This window comes from Raphanus sativus, chromosome 6 (assembly GCF_000801105.2).
Source record: "Raphanus sativus cultivar WK10039 chromosome 6, ASM80110v3, whole genome shotgun sequence".
Lineage (NCBI taxonomy): Eukaryota > Viridiplantae > Streptophyta > Magnoliopsida > Brassicales > Brassicaceae > Raphanus > Raphanus sativus.
This window is the reverse complement of record NC_079516.1, coordinates 51,947,808-51,964,259: the sequence shown is the minus strand read 5'-3', so window position 1 is coordinate 51,964,259 and position 16,452 is coordinate 51,947,808. Positions and strand designations below refer to the sequence as shown.

The 16,452-nt window shown below is 35.8% G+C and overlaps 5 protein-coding genes across 14 annotated transcripts; all 5 read left to right on the top strand.

Annotated features, from left to right (window-relative positions):
• The first annotated feature begins 964 nt into the window (after window positions 1-964).
• LOC108813260 (uncharacterized) lies at window positions 965-5,062 on the top strand. Of its 5 annotated transcripts, none has more exons than XM_018585770.2 (12): window positions 965-1,137; window positions 1,459-1,642; window positions 1,754-1,852; window positions 1,934-2,037; window positions 2,098-2,798; window positions 2,877-2,999; window positions 3,095-3,183; window positions 3,263-3,463; window positions 3,561-4,046; window positions 4,123-4,206; window positions 4,278-4,583; window positions 4,713-5,062. In XM_018585770.2, the coding sequence occupies exons 2-11, from the start codon at window positions 1,502-1,504 to the stop codon at window positions 4,431-4,433; spliced, it is 2,184 nt and encodes a 727-aa protein (XP_018441272.1). In that variant the 5' UTR covers window positions 965-1,137; window positions 1,459-1,501; the 3' UTR covers window positions 4,434-4,583; window positions 4,713-5,062. The 5 variants fall into 5 exon arrangements, with proteins under 5 accessions (XP_018441272.1, XP_018441273.1, XP_018441271.1 ...); XM_018585771.2 differs by having other exon boundaries at window positions 966-1,137; window positions 1,459-1,630; window positions 4,272-4,583; XM_018585769.2 differs by having other exon boundaries at window positions 967-1,137; window positions 1,477-1,642; window positions 4,272-4,583.
• An 835-nt stretch (window positions 5,063-5,897) lies between these two features.
• Window positions 5,898-7,573, top strand: LOC108809819 (probable esterase KAI2). Of its 3 annotated transcripts, none has more exons than XR_001942916.2 (3): window positions 5,898-6,465; window positions 6,769-7,277; window positions 7,376-7,573. XR_001942916.2 is itself a non-coding variant. In XM_018581956.2 (2 exons), exons 1-2 carry the CDS (start codon window positions 6,095-6,097, stop codon window positions 7,211-7,213), a joined length of 816 nt encoding a protein of 271 aa, XP_018437458.1. In that variant the 5' UTR covers window positions 5,898-6,094; the 3' UTR covers window positions 7,214-7,361. The 3 variants fall into 3 exon arrangements, 1 of the variants encoding a protein (XP_018437458.1); XR_001942915.2 differs by having other exon boundaries at window positions 7,350-7,573; XM_018581956.2 differs by lacking the exon at window positions 7,376-7,573 and having other exon boundaries at window positions 6,769-7,361.
• Window positions 7,574-11,053: 3,480 nt separating this feature from the next.
• On the top strand, window positions 11,054-12,556 carry LOC108811046 (uncharacterized). Its single transcript, XM_018583108.2, has 7 exons — window positions 11,054-11,286; window positions 11,378-11,483; window positions 11,576-11,629; window positions 11,729-11,789; window positions 11,904-11,977; window positions 12,060-12,121; window positions 12,215-12,556. The coding sequence occupies exons 1-7, from the start codon at window positions 11,123-11,125 to the stop codon at window positions 12,429-12,431; spliced, it is 738 nt and encodes a 245-aa protein (XP_018438610.2). The 5' UTR covers window positions 11,054-11,122; the 3' UTR covers window positions 12,432-12,556.
• A 55-nt stretch (window positions 12,557-12,611) lies between these two features.
• On the top strand, window positions 12,612-14,799 carry LOC108813131 (uncharacterized). Of its 4 annotated transcripts, none has more exons than XM_056990017.1 (11): window positions 12,612-12,883; window positions 12,967-13,169; window positions 13,286-13,346; window positions 13,450-13,498; window positions 13,586-13,643; window positions 13,723-13,810; window positions 13,895-14,019; window positions 14,091-14,216; window positions 14,303-14,396; window positions 14,475-14,623; window positions 14,719-14,799. In XM_056990017.1, the coding sequence occupies exons 1-11, from the start codon at window positions 12,748-12,750 to the stop codon at window positions 14,776-14,778; spliced, it is 1,149 nt and encodes a 382-aa protein (XP_056845997.1). In that variant the 5' UTR covers window positions 12,612-12,747; the 3' UTR covers window positions 14,779-14,799. The 4 variants fall into 4 exon arrangements, 2 of the variants coding, with proteins under 2 accessions (XP_056845997.1, XP_018441095.1); XM_018585593.2 differs by having other exon boundaries at window positions 14,469-14,623; XR_008936120.1 differs by lacking the exon at window positions 14,719-14,799 and having other exon boundaries at window positions 14,310-14,396; window positions 14,475-14,614.
• Window positions 14,800-15,019: 220 nt separating this feature from the next.
• On the top strand, window positions 15,020-15,914 carry LOC108813134 (60S ribosomal protein L38). Its single transcript, XM_018585596.2, has 3 exons — window positions 15,020-15,172; window positions 15,426-15,609; window positions 15,747-15,914. Exons 1-3 carry the CDS (start codon window positions 15,170-15,172, stop codon window positions 15,767-15,769), a joined length of 210 nt encoding a protein of 69 aa, XP_018441098.1. The 5' UTR covers window positions 15,020-15,169; the 3' UTR covers window positions 15,770-15,914.
• Window positions 15,915-16,452: the final 538 nt, after the last annotated feature.

Below are 16,452 nucleotides of genomic sequence, written 5' to 3'. Positions count from 1 at the left end.
ACTGTTTTTTGCAAGGCAATTGTGAGGTTGATCGCTTCTTATCATCAATGAACCAAATTTCCTCTCTGTACTTAGTAGTGATGTATTTGGAAACTACTATTTAGTGACGAGACATTGCTATTTACTTTAATTATTTTCAAAATGGTGGTTAGAGAACAAAAGACTTCAGATCGTAATATTCTCTCGAGCATTATTGATATATAACTGTTGAAATATTAGCCGATTTAATTTTCAAAAAATAAAAACATTAGCCGATCGTAAAGCAGAAAGCTTTTAGATGACCAATTAATCAAAAGAACAAAATTTTACAAAGTATTGAACAATTAGATGACGGATCAATTTAAACATGACAGTTTATAACTCTTTAGATTATAGGGCCTAACAAAAAGAACATGGAAACCCAACAAATATCTAAAAGGCCCAATTTGTATTTACTCAAAAGTACTAAAAAGAAAACTCCAACGGCAAAAATAACATGTTCTCTATATTTTCATCTTGTATTTTAATCACACTATCTAATCACATTGCAAAACGCTACTCCCTCCGTTTCTCAATAAGTGTCATTGTAGAAAAAAATTTTCGTTGCAAAATAAGTGTCGTTTTAGTATTTCAATGCATAATTTATTAATTTTATTCCGTATTTTATTTTTCTATTGGTTGAGATGTATGGGTAATGATGTTTTTGTATGGAAAATATGCAAAATTTAATGATTTCTTAATCCGTGTGCATAACTCTAAAACGACACTTATTCAGAAACAGAGGGAGTATGATCTTGTTCCCTTATAAATGGTATGATGATCTCAATTGATTATTATGAATTATGGCACCGACTTTTCCATTAGTCCTATAAAAAGGGCTATAATTAAGTCAATAACAATTATTTCCACACTTCCACTTTAATTCTTTTTGAGATAAACGTTTTATTAAATCTTCCGCAAGCGTTATTAGCCTAAATAAAAGGACGAAAACAACAACAAAAATAAATAAAAAACAAAAAAAGAGAGAAAATAAATACACTCTGATCAGAAAAAGGGGAGAGAGAAGAAAAAAAAAGGAACGAACTTTCCGTCGCCCATGAAACAATGGAGATCGGAGAAGATCATCATCCTTCATGATCACTGACCCTCCAAGCCAAGGTTCTTTCCTTATCTCTCTCTGCGTCCATGTATATTCATCTTGAGCGCTAAATGTATGTAAACTTTTAAGGAAAGTTTCTGTTTTTAATCTCTTTTTTTAAGGAAACTTAATCTGACCGGTCTGGTGATCTGTTTCTCTATGTTCTGTCTGAAATCTAAATCATGTTTTTTTTTTACTGGACTAGATACAACTCAAGTTTGTTAATTTTTGGCATCTCTGTGAAAATGTGAATTTTGATCACAGTAAAGATCTGTTTTTTTTCAATTCCATATAATGAATAAATGGTGGATCCTTATTGATTTATTTGTGTCTATACAAAGTGATGATGAATGTTGCAGAAGAGTTGTGAAGTGAGAGGGACTGATGTGTTCTGGTGGAGGAGGAGAAGGAAAACAATGGAGCTGTGGAAAAGCAGGAGTAGTGAGTTTGCAGAAAGTTGGATCTTTGGTTCGAGATTTGAGCGAGCCTTGTCTTTCACAGTCACACATTCAGGTTGTTATCACTGTAAGCTCTTTCTCCTTTTTACCCCCACCCTTTTGTTTTTGTTCTTTTTTACAAATGAAGAAGCTTTGGTTCTTTTGTGTGTGTGAAAGTTGATTTGTAATGGTGTGACAGATCGGCAAAATGCTTAAGCCAGAGAAGTGGCAGGCGTCTTTTGATAGTGATGGAAGAGTTTCTGGTTTCCAAAAGGCCCTCAAATTAATCATTTTGGGGGTATTGCTTCTTTCCACTTTTTTTTTGCTCTAAGATGTTTTTGATGATGTATCATGGCTCTAAATGTATTATCCTTGTTAGGGAATCGATCCGTCTATTAGAGCTGAGGTTTGGGAGTTTTTACTTGGCTGTTATGAGTTGAGCAGCACCTCTGAGCACCGTAACCAACTCAGAGCTGCCCGAAGGTAACACTGTTTGATTGAGTTACTACTTAAGAGTGAGTGTTAATTGTATTTTTCACGTAGGAAACGGTACGATGAATTGCTCAATCAATGCCAGACGATGCATTCAAGCGTGGGAACTGGTTCGCTTGCCTATGTTGTTGGGTCTAAAGTCATGGATATGCGGAAATCTTATAGAGATGAGTCGGTAAAGGTTGCTACTACTACAGATGAAAACATAGAAGAAGCTTGTCTAGATGATAATACTGATAATCATCACAGTGATTGGAGTAATAATGGTACTGATGCACCTCATGTACACAGAAGGGGAAGCTCTAGTGAGTCTATTGATTTAGTAAGCGGAAGAGATAGTCCCGAGGGCGTTGTTTACAAAACTTCATATGGCTTTGCTGCTTCCCCTGCCGGCGGTTATTACGACTTCCCCTCGCTGCTGCCGGTTACAGATTTGTTTGGGAGGAAGAGTTTAGACAAAATTGAGGTTTCTACGCCAGACAGTGAGATAAGATCTGAGGAGGAGGATGAGGAGGGAATGCACCATTTTCGAGTTGATAAGAATGCTGATTTAGTTAGAGAGCAGCAACAGCATAAGCCCACCACTACTTCAGAGATCGAAGTGATGCATTCGGATTCTGTTGGACCATCGTCTTATCCTGGTCCTGGCTTGAGAATATCAGAAATAGCATCAGTAAAGGAGACTCCCTCTCGTGTAGGGAACGTCACAGAAGATCGAGTGTCTGAATGGCTTTGGACATTGCATCGAATAGGTGTAGAGAATGATTCCTTTTTTCTGTCCCAGTTTGCATCTTTCCATAGCTAACTCTCTCTCTCTCTGGTTTGCTCAGTTGTTGATGTGGTAAGGACGGACAGCCACCTAGAGTTCTACGAGGATCCAGGAAACCTAGGAAGAATGTCTGATATCCTTGCGGTTTACGCTTGGGTTGATCCTGCAACTGGTTATTGCCAAGGTTGTTCCATATCTCTCTTATTGATCTTTTTTTAGATATATGTTAAAAATTGGAATATGATACTAACTCTTTATGTTTGGCAAATCTGTTGATAGGAATGAGTGATTTAGTCTCTCCTTTCATCGTTCTTTTTGAAGACAATGCTGATGCCTTTTGGTGCTTTGAAATGCTCATAAGAAGAACGGTAATACCAATTTACTTAATATTAGTTCTATCCTATAAAGCCTCCGCTTCATCATCACTATGTGTTCTATTTTGTGCAGCGGGCGAATTTCCAAATGGAGGGTCCAACAGGAGTGATGGATCAGTTGCAATCACTGTGGCACATACTGCAACTCACAGATAAAGATATCTTTTCTCACTTATCGCGTATTGGTGCTGAGAGTCTTCATTTTGCTTTCCGTATGCTTTTAGTTCTGTTCCGGCGAGAATTGTCTTTTAATGAAGCTCTCAGAATGTGGGAGGTGTGCATGCATGCAGCGCTCTTCTGTTCTTCAGTCTTCTGTTTCTTTCAACTACTTTTGTGACTAACCATTGCAATTTTTGTGTTTTGATGTTAAGATGATGTGGGCAGCTGATTATGATGAATCTGTTGCTGAAGCTCTGGAGAATGATTGCTTGGAGCCTCTGGTGATTCATCTTCCGAGAAAATCTGAAGCCGAGGTGAGTGAAGAAGCGGTATACGAGGGAAATGGAGTTAGTATGAAGAGGGAACCAACGAGTTCAAAGAGCGGGCCTATTTCAAGGAGCAGCGGTTTGTTGTCTAGGAGCGGTTTGCTACCGAAGAGTGGTCCTTTGCCAAAGACAGGTCCGCTCTCTGAGGAGAGTGGGATGAAGTCGTCATCATATCACTTATGTGGTTTGACAAGAAGTCTTTGGTCAAGGAACGATAGAACAACAACAAGAACACCGCATGTCCCTTGTGTAGTTTCGGCAATCAGGAGAGGAGGAGATGATGCTCTTCCTGTCTTTTGTGTGGCGGCGATTTTAATCATGAACAGACATAAGATCATTAAGGAAACTCGCTCTATTGATGACATGATACAGGTAGAAAAGACTTTCACCTTACTTGTTGTTGATGAGATTGCATATCCACTGATTAAGAAGATGTTTTTTTTAACAGATTTTCAATGATAAGGTTCTTGTATTTCGAGTAAGGAGATGCATACGCACAGCCATGAAGCTTCGTAGGAAGTACATGTATAAGGTAAGTTTATATGGTTATGGATTATTCTGTTGTTTCGCCCATTTTAATTGTTGAACGCTTGTTAGAGTCAGGTAATCAAGATCAAGAGCCACACTAACCAGGTTCAGATCGAGCATAGAACGCATATTGAGAGCCAGAACCATGAAGAGACTCAAAGACATGGTGAGACCCAGAGCCAAACAAAGAGTTCTTCACATCATAGTCCTCCCGCTCAGAATGGTGACTAAGTCAGATTCTACGTATAAACAACAGTATAATAAGATAAAACTAGAACGAAGAAGAAGTAGCAGCTTAGACAACAAGTAGGTCATCTTTTGATAGTGAGTTTCGAGGAAGAGGTTTCTGTCGAAGACAACATGTTTGACAACCTTTTTGAGGTAATCATTTCCCATTGAAACAAGTGTGTTTGCCAAACAATCTTGCACAGTACTGATCTAGCATGCAGAAGGTATGCATGATAAAGCCTCTGTTATTTGTTAATGTAATTGTTTGGCATCTTCTTGAAGCTACCAGGAAGGGAGGAACAGGCAAGAACAGACTGAGAAGCTTGTGAGACATTGAATGGCTTGGCACTACACAAACTGAGAGAGAGTCTTAAGACTCTCATGAACCAAAGAGGTTAGACACAAATAAAAAAAACATTATTTTCTCTTTCGTGCGTGCGGGAACAATTTTGACTGCATACACTTTATACTTATGTGAATACCAGTTAAAAAAAATCTACTTTTTAGAAAGAAACACACAAAGAAGAATCAATCTCTGTTAGTGTTAGCTGCAGAGAAGCCTTTTTCACGGCGATCACAATGTAATGAATGACAACATAAATCTATATCATAAACATAGAGTTTTCAATCTTTTTTTACCCCTGTTGTTTCATGTTTATGCTTCTTGCAATCTGAGAGAGAGAGAGAGAGAGAGAGAGAGAGAGAGAGAGAGAGAGAGAGAGAGATTGTATTCTTTGTTTTAGTTTCTAAGCCTGCTGCTGTCCGTCTCTTCGTATATTATTATATCCTCGAAACTATCTGAGAGCTTCTCAAAGATTTTTCGTGGTGTCATCTTTGTAAAGAAATTATTGATCTACTTCAAGAACAGATTTGTGAAGCTGTCAGATCGGTCTGGCCTTTCCATCTCAGAGAGGAAAGAGATGTTCATAGAGTGGGGTTTGGTTTTACCGGTCTTGTTGAAATTGTGGAGACGGTCAATGATCGATGTAGCTGCAATGCAATGTGTTTTGATCCCGGTTTAGGAGGTTCAGTTCAGTATAAACCAAAACTACCTTGAAATAACCGATCCAGAATATCGGTTTCCGTTTTTATATACAAAGTTACAAACTTACATTGGCATTCCACGTAACAAGAACCATGCAATTTCTGGTTCTAGACGATTATCATTCGGTATTATAAATGTATTGATTTTATGTAGGTGATTTTTTTTTTATGTAGATAGGTGATTTCACTGTAGCTATATATTCACCTGGCTCCTGATTATTATTCTTTAGGTCCGCCGTCCCCGTGTGGTGCAACTTACCGTCCCCACGTGTCAACTATTTCATCTGATCTTATCTTATATTGGAAGCCAAATTACAACCAACATAGTACACAGTTGAAAAGAAGTTTCGCGTACTTCATGCAAATTTGTTCGCCAAATTGCTGTCTTTATATGTGGCTTCTTTTTTTTTTTTTTTTTTTTGATAACTGTGCTGTAATCCCAAAAAACCGTTGGTCTAAAGACTAATGACCACGAGACCCGCAAGATCCGTATTTTCTTATCATTTAAGACGATTCGGGTGGCCAAATAGAATCGAATTTCTAAAGGTGGATAAAATTTTCTTACGTCTAGAGAGAGAGAGAGATAGAAGTTCAAAAAAAAAAGAGAGAGAGAGAGAGAGATGGGTGTAGTAGAGGAAGCTCACAACGTGAAGGTGATTGGCTCAGGAAATAAAGGGACGGTCGTATTAGGTCACGGGTTCGGTACGGACCAGTCAGTGTGGAGACACCTGGTTCCACATCTGGTCGACGAGTACCGCATCGTGCTCTACGACAACATGGGAGCCGGTACGACCAATCCGGAATATTTCGACTTTGATCGTTACTCAACTCTCGAAGGTTTCGCCTTTGATTTGATTGCAATCTTAGAAGAACTTAATATCGAGTCTTGTATCTTTGTTGGTCACTCTCTTTCCGCCATGGTTGGTGTCTTGGCTTCTCTTCACCGACCTGAACTCTTCTCCAAAATCGTCATGGTTTCTGCTTCCCCAAGGTATGTTTCGATCGATATCTTTTGCTATTATTTCTCATTTTCGGACATAAGCTTGGCTTAGCCTCCAAAAATTCTAGACATTTCTAATAGATATAGATCTATAATTTTTTTTTTTAAAAGAAGTTACAAATATTCTTTAAAAATGTTTATGGTCCTCAAATTTTGAGATCCCACCATGCTTCGAAGAAAGTACATCCATGTTCCTTCTCTTGCTGAATTATCCTATTTATCAAAAATTATTAAACTGTTACAGATTTTTCTTTTTTTAGTTAATAGTTTTTTTATTCTTTTGGTGCGCTTTAGATTCGTGAACGATGATGATTACGAAGGTGGATTCGACCAAGAAGATATAAAGCAGCTTTTTGAAGCGATGCAAAGCAACTACAAAGCGTGGTGCTTAGGTTTCGCTCCACTGGTGGTAGGTGGAGACTTAGACTCAGCAGCGGTTCAAGAATTCAGCAGGACGCTCTTCAACATGCGTCCAGACATAGCTCTCTCCATGGCTCAGACCATTTTCAGTAGCGACATGAGACAAATCTTACCTTTTGTCTCTGTCCCTTGTCACATCGTCCAAAGCTCTAAAGATTTAGCCGTACCGGTCTCCGTAGCCGAGTATCTTCACACCAATCTCGGGTCTGAATCCGTAGTCGAGGTTATGTCTACAGAGGGTCATCTTCCTCAGCTTAGCTCCCCGGCCACTGTTACTCCCGTTCTCCTCCGTCACATCCGCAACGACATTGCTGTCTGATGATGATGAGAAGAACATGTTAATTATGTTTCGCGAAATTAAATGTATGATGTGATATGTCTGGGTAAGTTAGTATATCGTTTCGTTGTCGTTTTGGTTCTGCTTCGTCTGTCTTGGATTCTCTATATTTGATCAGTTTGTTGTTGTTCTTATCTGTGTTAGGGAAAATTAAGTCTTGGCCTCTTGTGTCCAGCTTTGCTCGACCTCATTATTTCTGTTGCTACTCATATAAATGTAGCAATAGCGATGTTCGTGATTGGTGGTCTACAGTCAATTATTTGAAGATATTCTGAGAAATAATTTGCATGAAAAATGAGTGTATCAAAGATTAAAAAATGTTTTTAATAAAGATGGTGATTTGATTTATGGAAATCAATCTCCTCCTATAATATTTTGAAAACTTTCCTACGATAAAACCATTTTTAAATCATAAAATTGAAGATTAAAATGACTAAAATATTTCATTAAACAGAGAAAAAATTTGTATTTCTATAATTAACTAATCTAGATTTAGGATTTATATTTGAGGAATATGGTTTTGTAAGATAGGATTTATGATTTAAAAATAAATAAATAATTATTTAAAATTTTAAATAATAATTTTAAAATAGTTTAAAAGGAATTTTGGATTTTAAAATATTTTTTTGAGAAAAAAATAAAAATAAAATTGAATTGAAAAACTTATTTTTGAAAAAAAAAGAATTCAACACGATTGGAGTTATCATTTAAGAATATGAATTTCTTGAGAACTAATATTATACGTGCGTAATATGATACCTCAAAATATAAATTGTGTGTATATATGTAAACTACTTTATGATAATCAGATAGTGAAGCAACGTGCTTTACTGTGATCTTGACTCCGAATATGCGCGTTGCTTAGAATTCGACGCAGAACTACGAGATCCATTTCTCATTAGTTCGTATTTATTGTATGGACATGTGAATATGAATTATATATAATCTCTAACCATATACTATAAAAAGAAGTACAATACAAAAAGAAAAACGTCACTACATGAGAGGATGTCATATTGATACGAATAAAAACAGCTGGAAACTCCTGATCAATAATTAGTTCGTTGACACATGAATGGTTGGCATTTTCCATTGTTTGTGCTTCAAATGCATTCTTACGGCAAATGCAGTCACAACAACTCACAATCTAGAACTTCAATATTATTATTACACATAAAAATGTAAATTTCTTGAATTTGTTTTATGAATCCTTAAATTTGTTTAATGATGTGTAACCAACGAGTTGTTAGTTTAGTGGTAAAGAACTAAAGAAGTATCAGGTGTTTGGTATTTAGGTACAATTTTCGTTGGGAAAAATTATTTACTTTTTAGATTTATGACAAAGAGATGAAATTACTTTTTGATTATTCAAGAAAAAATGTTGCCAGCGCATGCAAATATGCATATATTAATCGAAAAAATCACATAAAACAAATATATATGAAGTATATAGACATATCATATTCTTGTCGCCTCACGGTAAACTCTTATATGAACACAGACATCCATAGGAATATACTAATTGTGTTTAACAGTTTATGGTCTACAATAATGGTGCATGATGTTTTTGTAACTTTTAAATAGTTTTCTAACTAAAATCTCATATTATATTTCATTAAAGATAACAAAATTACATTAATAAAACGAGATTACATTAATAAAAAGGAGATTACATCAATAAAAACATGATTACATTAATAAATTCGAAGAAAAATGTAATCGGCTTAAACCTGAAAGTAGAGATACTGCACAAAAAATTTACGTGGTCCACGTTTCCACCCCGGCGATAAACACGGCAGACCAAGCGGATAATTTAGTACCCACCAAGGACCGGTTTGGTGGCCTCGCAGACATTGAACCGGTAAGGAAGGTCATGAGGAATAACATGATTTTGGTTTCCTACCAAATAACGAGAAACATTATCGGAAGTTTCAATCCAAACGTTTCGGTCTTTCATACAGTGGTTATCCACATGGTAGAAACCCTGTTGTCGGGATGGTACAATAAAGGAGTTGATCGGATAGAAGAGGAAAAAAACTGAAAGATGATTCCAATCCATCCACATTTAACCAGTATGCCCTTGTTTAAACAAGTACTGCATTCACAAGTTTGTTCTCTGTTATTGGACCATGCAGATTCAGAGGAATTGGAAATTCGGCGCCGTAATTATCATTGCCTCGGATTGAAAACAACAAAACAATCCGCAAACGAATTGAGTGATAGTGTGGATTATTGGGCTGGCTTGTAGACTAAGTGATTCATTAATCATAATGTGTTTTTAAAAAGGACCAAAGAGGAAAATAAAAAGCCATTGGATCTTGAGATTGAAAACTCAAAAAAAATTCAGATTGAAAACTCAAAAGCTTGAAAATCTAAGATTTAAAATCCAAGATTTAAATATAAAGATAAATTTGAGATTGAAAACCCAAGAAAATCCAAGATTGAAAGACCTAAAAAAAAAGTTGAGACTGAAAACTCAAAACCGAAATTGAAAAAGATGGTGATTGGGGCCAAAGTATAATCTGACCGATTGAAAACAAATTCAACTAAAGAAACTTTTTAATCTTGAAAAGTCAAAACCGAAATTGAAAACTCAAAAGCTTGAAAACTCAAGAAAAACAAGAGATCTAGTTGAAATGAAAAGAAAAAAGCGCATAGATGAGAGAGAAAAGTAAGAAAGATAAGATGTTAGACTATGATTAACCTTAGTCTCTTAAATGGAGTTTTTAGATTCGGTTAAGAGACGGTTCCTAAGTTTTCTTAAATTTTAATTAAAAAAATTAAGAATCGTCTCTTAAATAAGAGATATAAGAGTCGTTTCTTAACCGAAAAATATAAAAAATTAAAAAAAAATTAATGTTAAATCATTAGTTAAGAATCCGATTAAGAGATCGAAGTTAATCATGCTCTTAAAGAGACATTGATAGTTGTCTTTCCAATCATGGAAAATTAACTACTTGACAAAACACATACAGCTTCTAAGTATAATTTTAATCATTGTTAACTACTAAATCTAAATAAATAAATAAAACGTAAGGAACTCTCCCTTACCAAATTAACAAGAGTCACTTTCAACGTTTCGCTTTTACATTTATTACTAGATTTTGATCCGCGCTTTTGAAGCGCGGGATATTTTACGATGAAAAAATTTATTAATAATTTAAAAAATATTTGGTAATTTTTAAAAAGTGTGTATTTAAAATATTTTTGCATTTAAATCAGTATTTTTAAATTCAACCCGATTGTGATTATACCGGTTAATCCGGAGATCTGACAATTCAATTTATGTTTTTAAAATATTCATATTAAAAAATTACTAAAACCCGAGACTAACCGATTGAACTGATGGATGACTTATATGTAATCTAATTGGATTTAAATTGTAATAGTTTCATAATTTGTAATCTTATAATCGAAATTTTAAAGTTCACTATTTTGCAATTTATGAAATTATGACGTTTCTACAAAATTTTAAAGAGAAAATGATATATATAAAATAATTAAGATTAATTATTGTATTATTTGGAAACATTGATAGTAGTATAAAGAAATAAATATATTGTTTGGAAACGTTGATAGTAATATAAAGAAATAAATATATTGTTTGGAAACATGGATAGTAGTATAAAGAAAGGAACATTATTAATTTAATGTATGTTTAACTATAAAGTATAAAGATGTATTTAATTTAAAAACTTACAAAATAAATGTTAGGTCCAACAGAATGTTTCTGTTTTAATAAGATAGATTTAATTTGTTTTTTTCCCGGGTTACATATATAAAATGTAATTATTATTTCTTCTTCAACCTTTTATACCATCATCTAGATTTGCTTATTATTCGGAGCTAGGGCTTTTATACCATCATCTAGATTTGCTTTTATCTGTGTTGATGGCGAATCATTCATGGTCAAACGGTGATAACATGAATCACCAAAACGCATACTTAGGAAACTCCACGACGTCGCCGGAAAGCTCAGAGATAAAACACCTCCCAGGTATCGCCATGAATTGGAGCTCCGAAGAACAAGCGATTCTCGAAGCTGCTCTTGTTAGGTCAGCGAGTTTCTTTTAACCATATCTAACTTAGGAGATTCAATACTAGGGTTCTCCCCCAGTTTCTTGACTTTCTTGTGTTTCACGAAAGGTATTCGCGGGAACCGAGTCCGAGCATCTTACGATACGCAAAAATCGCGTCAGAGCTTCAGCACAAGACCGTTAGAGACGTTGCTATGCGTTGCAGATGGATAAATGTAAATGTTTTCTTATCCTTCTTCCTCAAGTTAGGTTAAAATCTCTGTTTCACAATCAATGCCCTGATATAGTTATATTGTCGCGCGCTCAGAAAAAGAGAAGACAAGAAGATCACAATGGAAGAGCCGGTACTGTTGACAATGAGGTTCTTATTAAACATTGAACCTCTCTATGTGATCAGTGCTTATCTTCTGGTTTAAACTCCTAACTAACTGCATCTTGTTTCATGTTTTGATATCTATAGGAGACTATAGATATGGTGGTGGCTTCAAACTCGGCTCCACGTCTTCTTAGAGAAGAAGATAGTAAGTAGCATATCTGATGTTTCAAGATTTCAGACAATGAGATCTTAATAATTATCCTAAAAATAAACAGATATGACAAAATAATCAATAAGGATTCGTTTAATGATTATGCAGGGGTCATCCATGAGCTTCTTAAACAGAATGAGCAACTCCTCAATCAGATTTATTCAAATCTCACATCATCAAGGGTAAAGCATATCTCCCTATTCAAATCACTAAAACTTAGACTGAAGGAAAAGTAATCTAACATGTTTCCCCTTCCTACTACAGTTGAGAGAGAACTTAACACTCTTCTACAATACCCGCCAAAACATCAACAATCTTCTCAAAAAGTATGTCAAACTTTTTGTCTATATATAAACTCTTTAACATGGCCATGCTGTAGTGACCTTGAGTGTATCTATCATTACTTTTTGAAACAACAGCTTGAGGGAGAAGTCGCCAGAGCCGATGAAGCGTATGCCATGGCCGGAGAAACTGAGTGATGATCATGATGAGCTACTTGATTCGATCCTAATTCATCTCTCTACTTCAACAACTTCACCAAAGCAAAAACAATCGCCGGAGGAGGAATCGAGCTCTGCTCATGATCAGCTACTTGAGTCAATCTTTCTTCCCTCAACTACACCAAAGCAACCATGAACGAGACTCTTTGTTTTTTTCTTCTTCCAGATATTAAGGTTTTTTTTTTGTTTCTATCAGTAGAAACCCTACCGTAGAATACAAGTTAAGGTTTTTTTTTTCTTTTTTTTTGGTATGACACAAGTTAAGACCTTTGTAATTAGCTGATTTAAATCAAATCAAGAACAAAGAAGCTTTTCGATTGTTAAATGTTAAAAAGTCAAAGAAAAAGTTTGACTTTTTTCATGCTCATATAAAAATAAATTAAAAAAGCAATTTTTTTTGTTCTGAGAATCACAAAAAAGTATCAAACTTTGACAAACGATTGAGCGAAGAGATGGATAGACTGAGAGATTGTATAGAGGAAATGGTGAAGTTCACACTCACTCACCCTTCAGATTTCGATCTAGAGCTTACCGGAGATTTCTGCTCCGGTCTTCTCTCCGGCGACTCGCTTCTTCACGCCGGAGATGGTATCGGACCTTCTTTTCCAAAACCCATTTTGTTTACTGTTCGTGATTCATTGAATCGGTCTGTGTTTTGTTGTGGATGCCAGATACTGCTGAAGAAGCACTTGCAGGTGTTCCTGAGTGTCCTCTGTACAAGCGTCTTGCTTCGAGCCTGCTGAAATCGATTGCTTCTGGTTGTTTCTGTGGAGGTTTTGAGAAGGTTTCGTTGGGGAAGGAGGTTATTGGTTTGAGGGAGAAGGAGGATGAGTGGAGGAAGCTCATAATCCAAAAGGGTTCTGAGTTAGTCAACGTGAGTCTCATAGTTCATTTCTCTTTGCTTAGGACTCTTGTGAATGTTGATTGGCTTTTTAGAGTTTTTGTTTTTGTTTTGCTTTTGGACTGTTCTCTTTGCAATTATTCTAACAGGCCTTGAAGTATGTAGCTTGTGAGCTTCAAGTTCAAGAGCCCTTATTCTCCCTCATGAAAGGTACAAATCTTCTTGTCTGAAAATTTTGCGTGTCCACTTATCAATGTCAACATCAGGTTCTTAGTCAGATTTTGTGTTAGCTTAATTTGAATGGATTCGTTAGATGGCATCAAAACAGTTGAGGCTAGGTGTTTTGAAACAGAGTTTGATGGGTATGTGAAACTAAAAGTTACTGAGCCATGATTCAAAACCTTTGTGATTTGATGTGTTTTCACAAATGTTGTTTGCATTTTCTTCAGACTTCAACAGAGAGGCTCTCTGGTTATGATAAATAAATCTCTCATGTTTGAAGTTATGGTGAGATAATCATTTTCTTTTTTGCTTTCATGTTTTTTTTTTTACAATAGACATATCCTCTTCTTTAATCTATATATAGGAAATGCACAAATATTCATCTTTTTACGAGCTGTTAAAAGCCGAGAGTCCAGAGAAAGTCTTTCCTGGCACTAAAACAGTGGAAGAAGGTAAAAAAAAAAAAAAGCTCTTCCCTCGCCATTCATTACCTTCTGTGTAAGTTTATGTCTCTTAACGGTTTTTCACATTCTTAGGTATGCAAATGTTCAAGAAATGGTGTGACGTTGATGATCAAGAGAAGAACAATGGTGTTGTGGCGATCCATCTTAGTAAATCAGTTTCTTCTAAGCCTTGTGTAGCTTTGTCTCACATACTCTCTGTACGTTCTTAGCTTTTTTTTCCATCTCTACTTCTGTTTGTTTATATGATATTTCTTCCAAAAAACTACAGGGCTTGAGTTACACCGGTGTGCAAAGCCTTCTTGGTCTTGCTCACACCGTTGGATCCATTTCTCATGCTCTGCCTCCTCCAAGACCGGTTCTACTCTCTTCCTTTATGCTTCCATATAAACCAATGGTACCTCAAAAACTGAATCATATCATTGATACATTGTAGTTAGGCTTTGTGACATATAATTAAGAATGTTATTTTTTTTTGTTGAGATAAAAGGATGTAGATTGAGCCATGGAGCTAGAGCGTTATCCAAGCATGTTGATCGAAGCAGCGATAGGTTCTGGGGTGTTCTTTCTGGATCCGGTAAGTAAAAGTAAGTAAGTAGCTTTTCAATATTTGAATGTGGACTCTTCATTTCCTTAATTTTTCTCTCAGATTCAGATAAGAATAGGCTTGCGATGGACACTATCAATAGCTTCATTTGGCACTGTTGCTGGATGAACGTACACATCGTTCCACCACACGGAGAAGTTTTTGAGATAAGAGTAGTTCAAGGATATGGAGCACGTTGGTCTCGAGATGGAACCAGAGTATACTATTTTATTCGCTTTGAACTTATTATCTCTCTTAATGTTTTGATCTATCAATTGTTTTACCGATGATGAGTTTTGTTTATGTTTTGCAGTTCGTTGGATTTCTTGAGCCTTACACTGAGGATGGCCACTCCATGGCTTGGAAGCATTAGGCACTCACCACAAAAGAAAAACATTTTGTTTTCTTTCTTTCAACAAACTGTAATGTACTCTGGTTGTTTTCGTTAGTACATGTAAACATTTGGGTTAGTAGTAAAACAGAAAAAAAAAACAGGACGACCTAATTGGGCCGAAGCATCAGGACGACCTAATTGGGCCGAAGCATCAGGATACCTGATTGGGCCGAAGCATCAGGATACCTGATTGGGCCGAAGCCTAATATGAAGGTTGTTGGATAGATGGACTAAAGGGGTAAATATGGTATTTAGATGTAAGAGTCTAGGGTTTGGTCTCTATATCTAGACCGTGTCTTTTTTTCCGTGGTTTTGTTCTTGCTCTCTCTCTCTGTGAAAGGCGGCCAAAGCTAAAACAACAGTTCCGACAATGGTACGCTTTCTTGTTCTTTCGAATTCTAGGAGCGTATTAGCTATCGATGTTTACAATATGTGTTCTCGTCGCTAAATCAAAATGTCAATTCTTGTTTCATTTTAGCTTTAATTATCGCTTGTTACTTTGATTAGAATCTAGTTAAGCATGTAGGTGTTACATAGAACTTGATCTCTTGAAATGTTGTTTTGATGTATTCGTCTTGTTTCTCTTAAGTTCATCACTTGTTGACGAGCGTGATGAATGTGTGCAGCCTAAGCAAATCCACGAGATAAAGGACTTCCTTCTGACAGCAAGAAGGAAAGATGCTCGATCAGTGAAGATCAAGAGAAGCAAAGACATTGTCAAGTTCAAGGTCAGATGCTCCAAGTACCTCTACACTCTCTGCGTCTTTGACCAAGAGAAAGCCGACAAGCTTAAGCAGTCTCTTCCTCCAGGTTCGTTTATATAATCCTTACAACTCAGCTTTTCTACTGTTTTACACTGTTATTGATTCGCATGTTGTTGACACGGTATATGCTTTGCTGTATGTTGTTGACACGGTATATGCTTTGCTGTTGTAACAATTTTTCAGGTTTGAGTGTGCAAGATCTTTGAAGATAAGATGATGAAGCCCCTTTGTTATGATGAATTCAGATGATGAGAATATGTTTTTTGTTTAGCTAAACTATGTTCGAACTTTTTCTATGAGTATGTTTTTGGATTTCTTTTGCTTCTAATTCAATTTTTTTTGAAAAAATTATATTAGTTCCATACATCTGCTCTACGATTACTAATACAACCTTTAGAATTTATTACCCGAACTAAAACTAGTAAACTTAACTGCTCGTTCTGTGGACAGCATGACCGTCCCTTGTGAAGACAAACTTGTGTTCCGTGTTTGATACTATGGGCTTTTGAATTTTATAACGATTGGGTTGAAAGCTGTTAATCTAGCCCAATTAACGTTCATGGGCTAAATTACTTCTAGTTTGAGAATATTTTCTTTTGTGGAAAGACATGCAAGCTTAAACTAGTTGATAAATAAGTTACATATATAATACAAAAATGTCTGATATAGAGATAAGAACTGTAATTAAACTTTCATATATCCAGTAAGCAAAAGAACAGGACATTATACAAACCCAAAATGGATAATGAGACCAAATAGAATCTTTCTTTTCTTTCTTTTTTAGGCGTCGGCCCAAAAGTAAATGTATTTTCTTTCATGCCTTCCAAAAGTGAATATAAACTAGCAAAATAGTAAAAAAGAAAAAAAAAACAAATTAAATAAACGGAAT

Excerpts from the sequence above, each read along its gene's own strand:
- LOC108813260 (XM_018585769.2), top strand. The coding sequence starts at position 1,502 with ATGTGTTCTGGTGGAGGAGGAGAAGGAAAACAATGGAGCTGTGGAAAA. Across the intron at positions 2,038-2,097 it reads CAACTCAGAGCTGCCCGAAG|GAAACGGTACGATGAATTGC; the intron begins GTAACACTGTTT and ends TTTTTCACGTAG. Across the intron at positions 3,184-3,262 it reads AAATGCTCATAAGAAGAACG|CGGGCGAATTTCCAAATGGA; the intron begins GTAATACCAATT and ends TATTTTGTGCAG.
- LOC108811046 (XM_018583108.2), top strand. The coding sequence starts at position 11,123 with ATGGCGAATCATTCATGGTCAAACGGTGATAACATGAATCACCAAAAC. Across the intron at positions 11,630-11,728 it reads CCGGTACTGTTGACAATGAG|GAGACTATAGATATGGTGGT; the intron begins GTTCTTATTAAA and ends TGATATCTATAG. Across the intron at positions 12,122-12,214 it reads ATCAACAATCTTCTCAAAAA|CTTGAGGGAGAAGTCGCCAG; the intron begins GTATGTCAAACT and ends TTGAAACAACAG.
- LOC108813131 (XM_018585593.2), top strand. The coding sequence starts at position 12,748 with ATGGATAGACTGAGAGATTGTATAGAGGAAATGGTGAAGTTCACACTC. Across the intron at positions 13,347-13,449 it reads CTTATTCTCCCTCATGAAAG|ATGGCATCAAAACAGTTGAG; the intron begins GTACAAATCTTC and ends TGGATTCGTTAG. Across the intron at positions 13,499-13,585 it reads TTTGAAACAGAGTTTGATGG|ACTTCAACAGAGAGGCTCTC; the intron begins GTATGTGAAACT and ends CATTTTCTTCAG.
- LOC108813134 (XM_018585596.2), top strand. Across the intron at positions 15,610-15,746 it reads TAAGCAGTCTCTTCCTCCAG|GTTTGAGTGTGCAAGATCTT; the intron begins GTTCGTTTATAT and ends ACAATTTTTCAG.
- LOC108809819 (XM_018581956.2), top strand. The coding sequence starts at position 6,095 with ATGGGTGTAGTAGAGGAAGCTCACAACGTGAAGGTGATTGGCTCAGGA. Across the intron at positions 6,466-6,768 it reads ATGGTTTCTGCTTCCCCAAG|ATTCGTGAACGATGATGATT; the intron begins GTATGTTTCGAT and ends GGTGCGCTTTAG.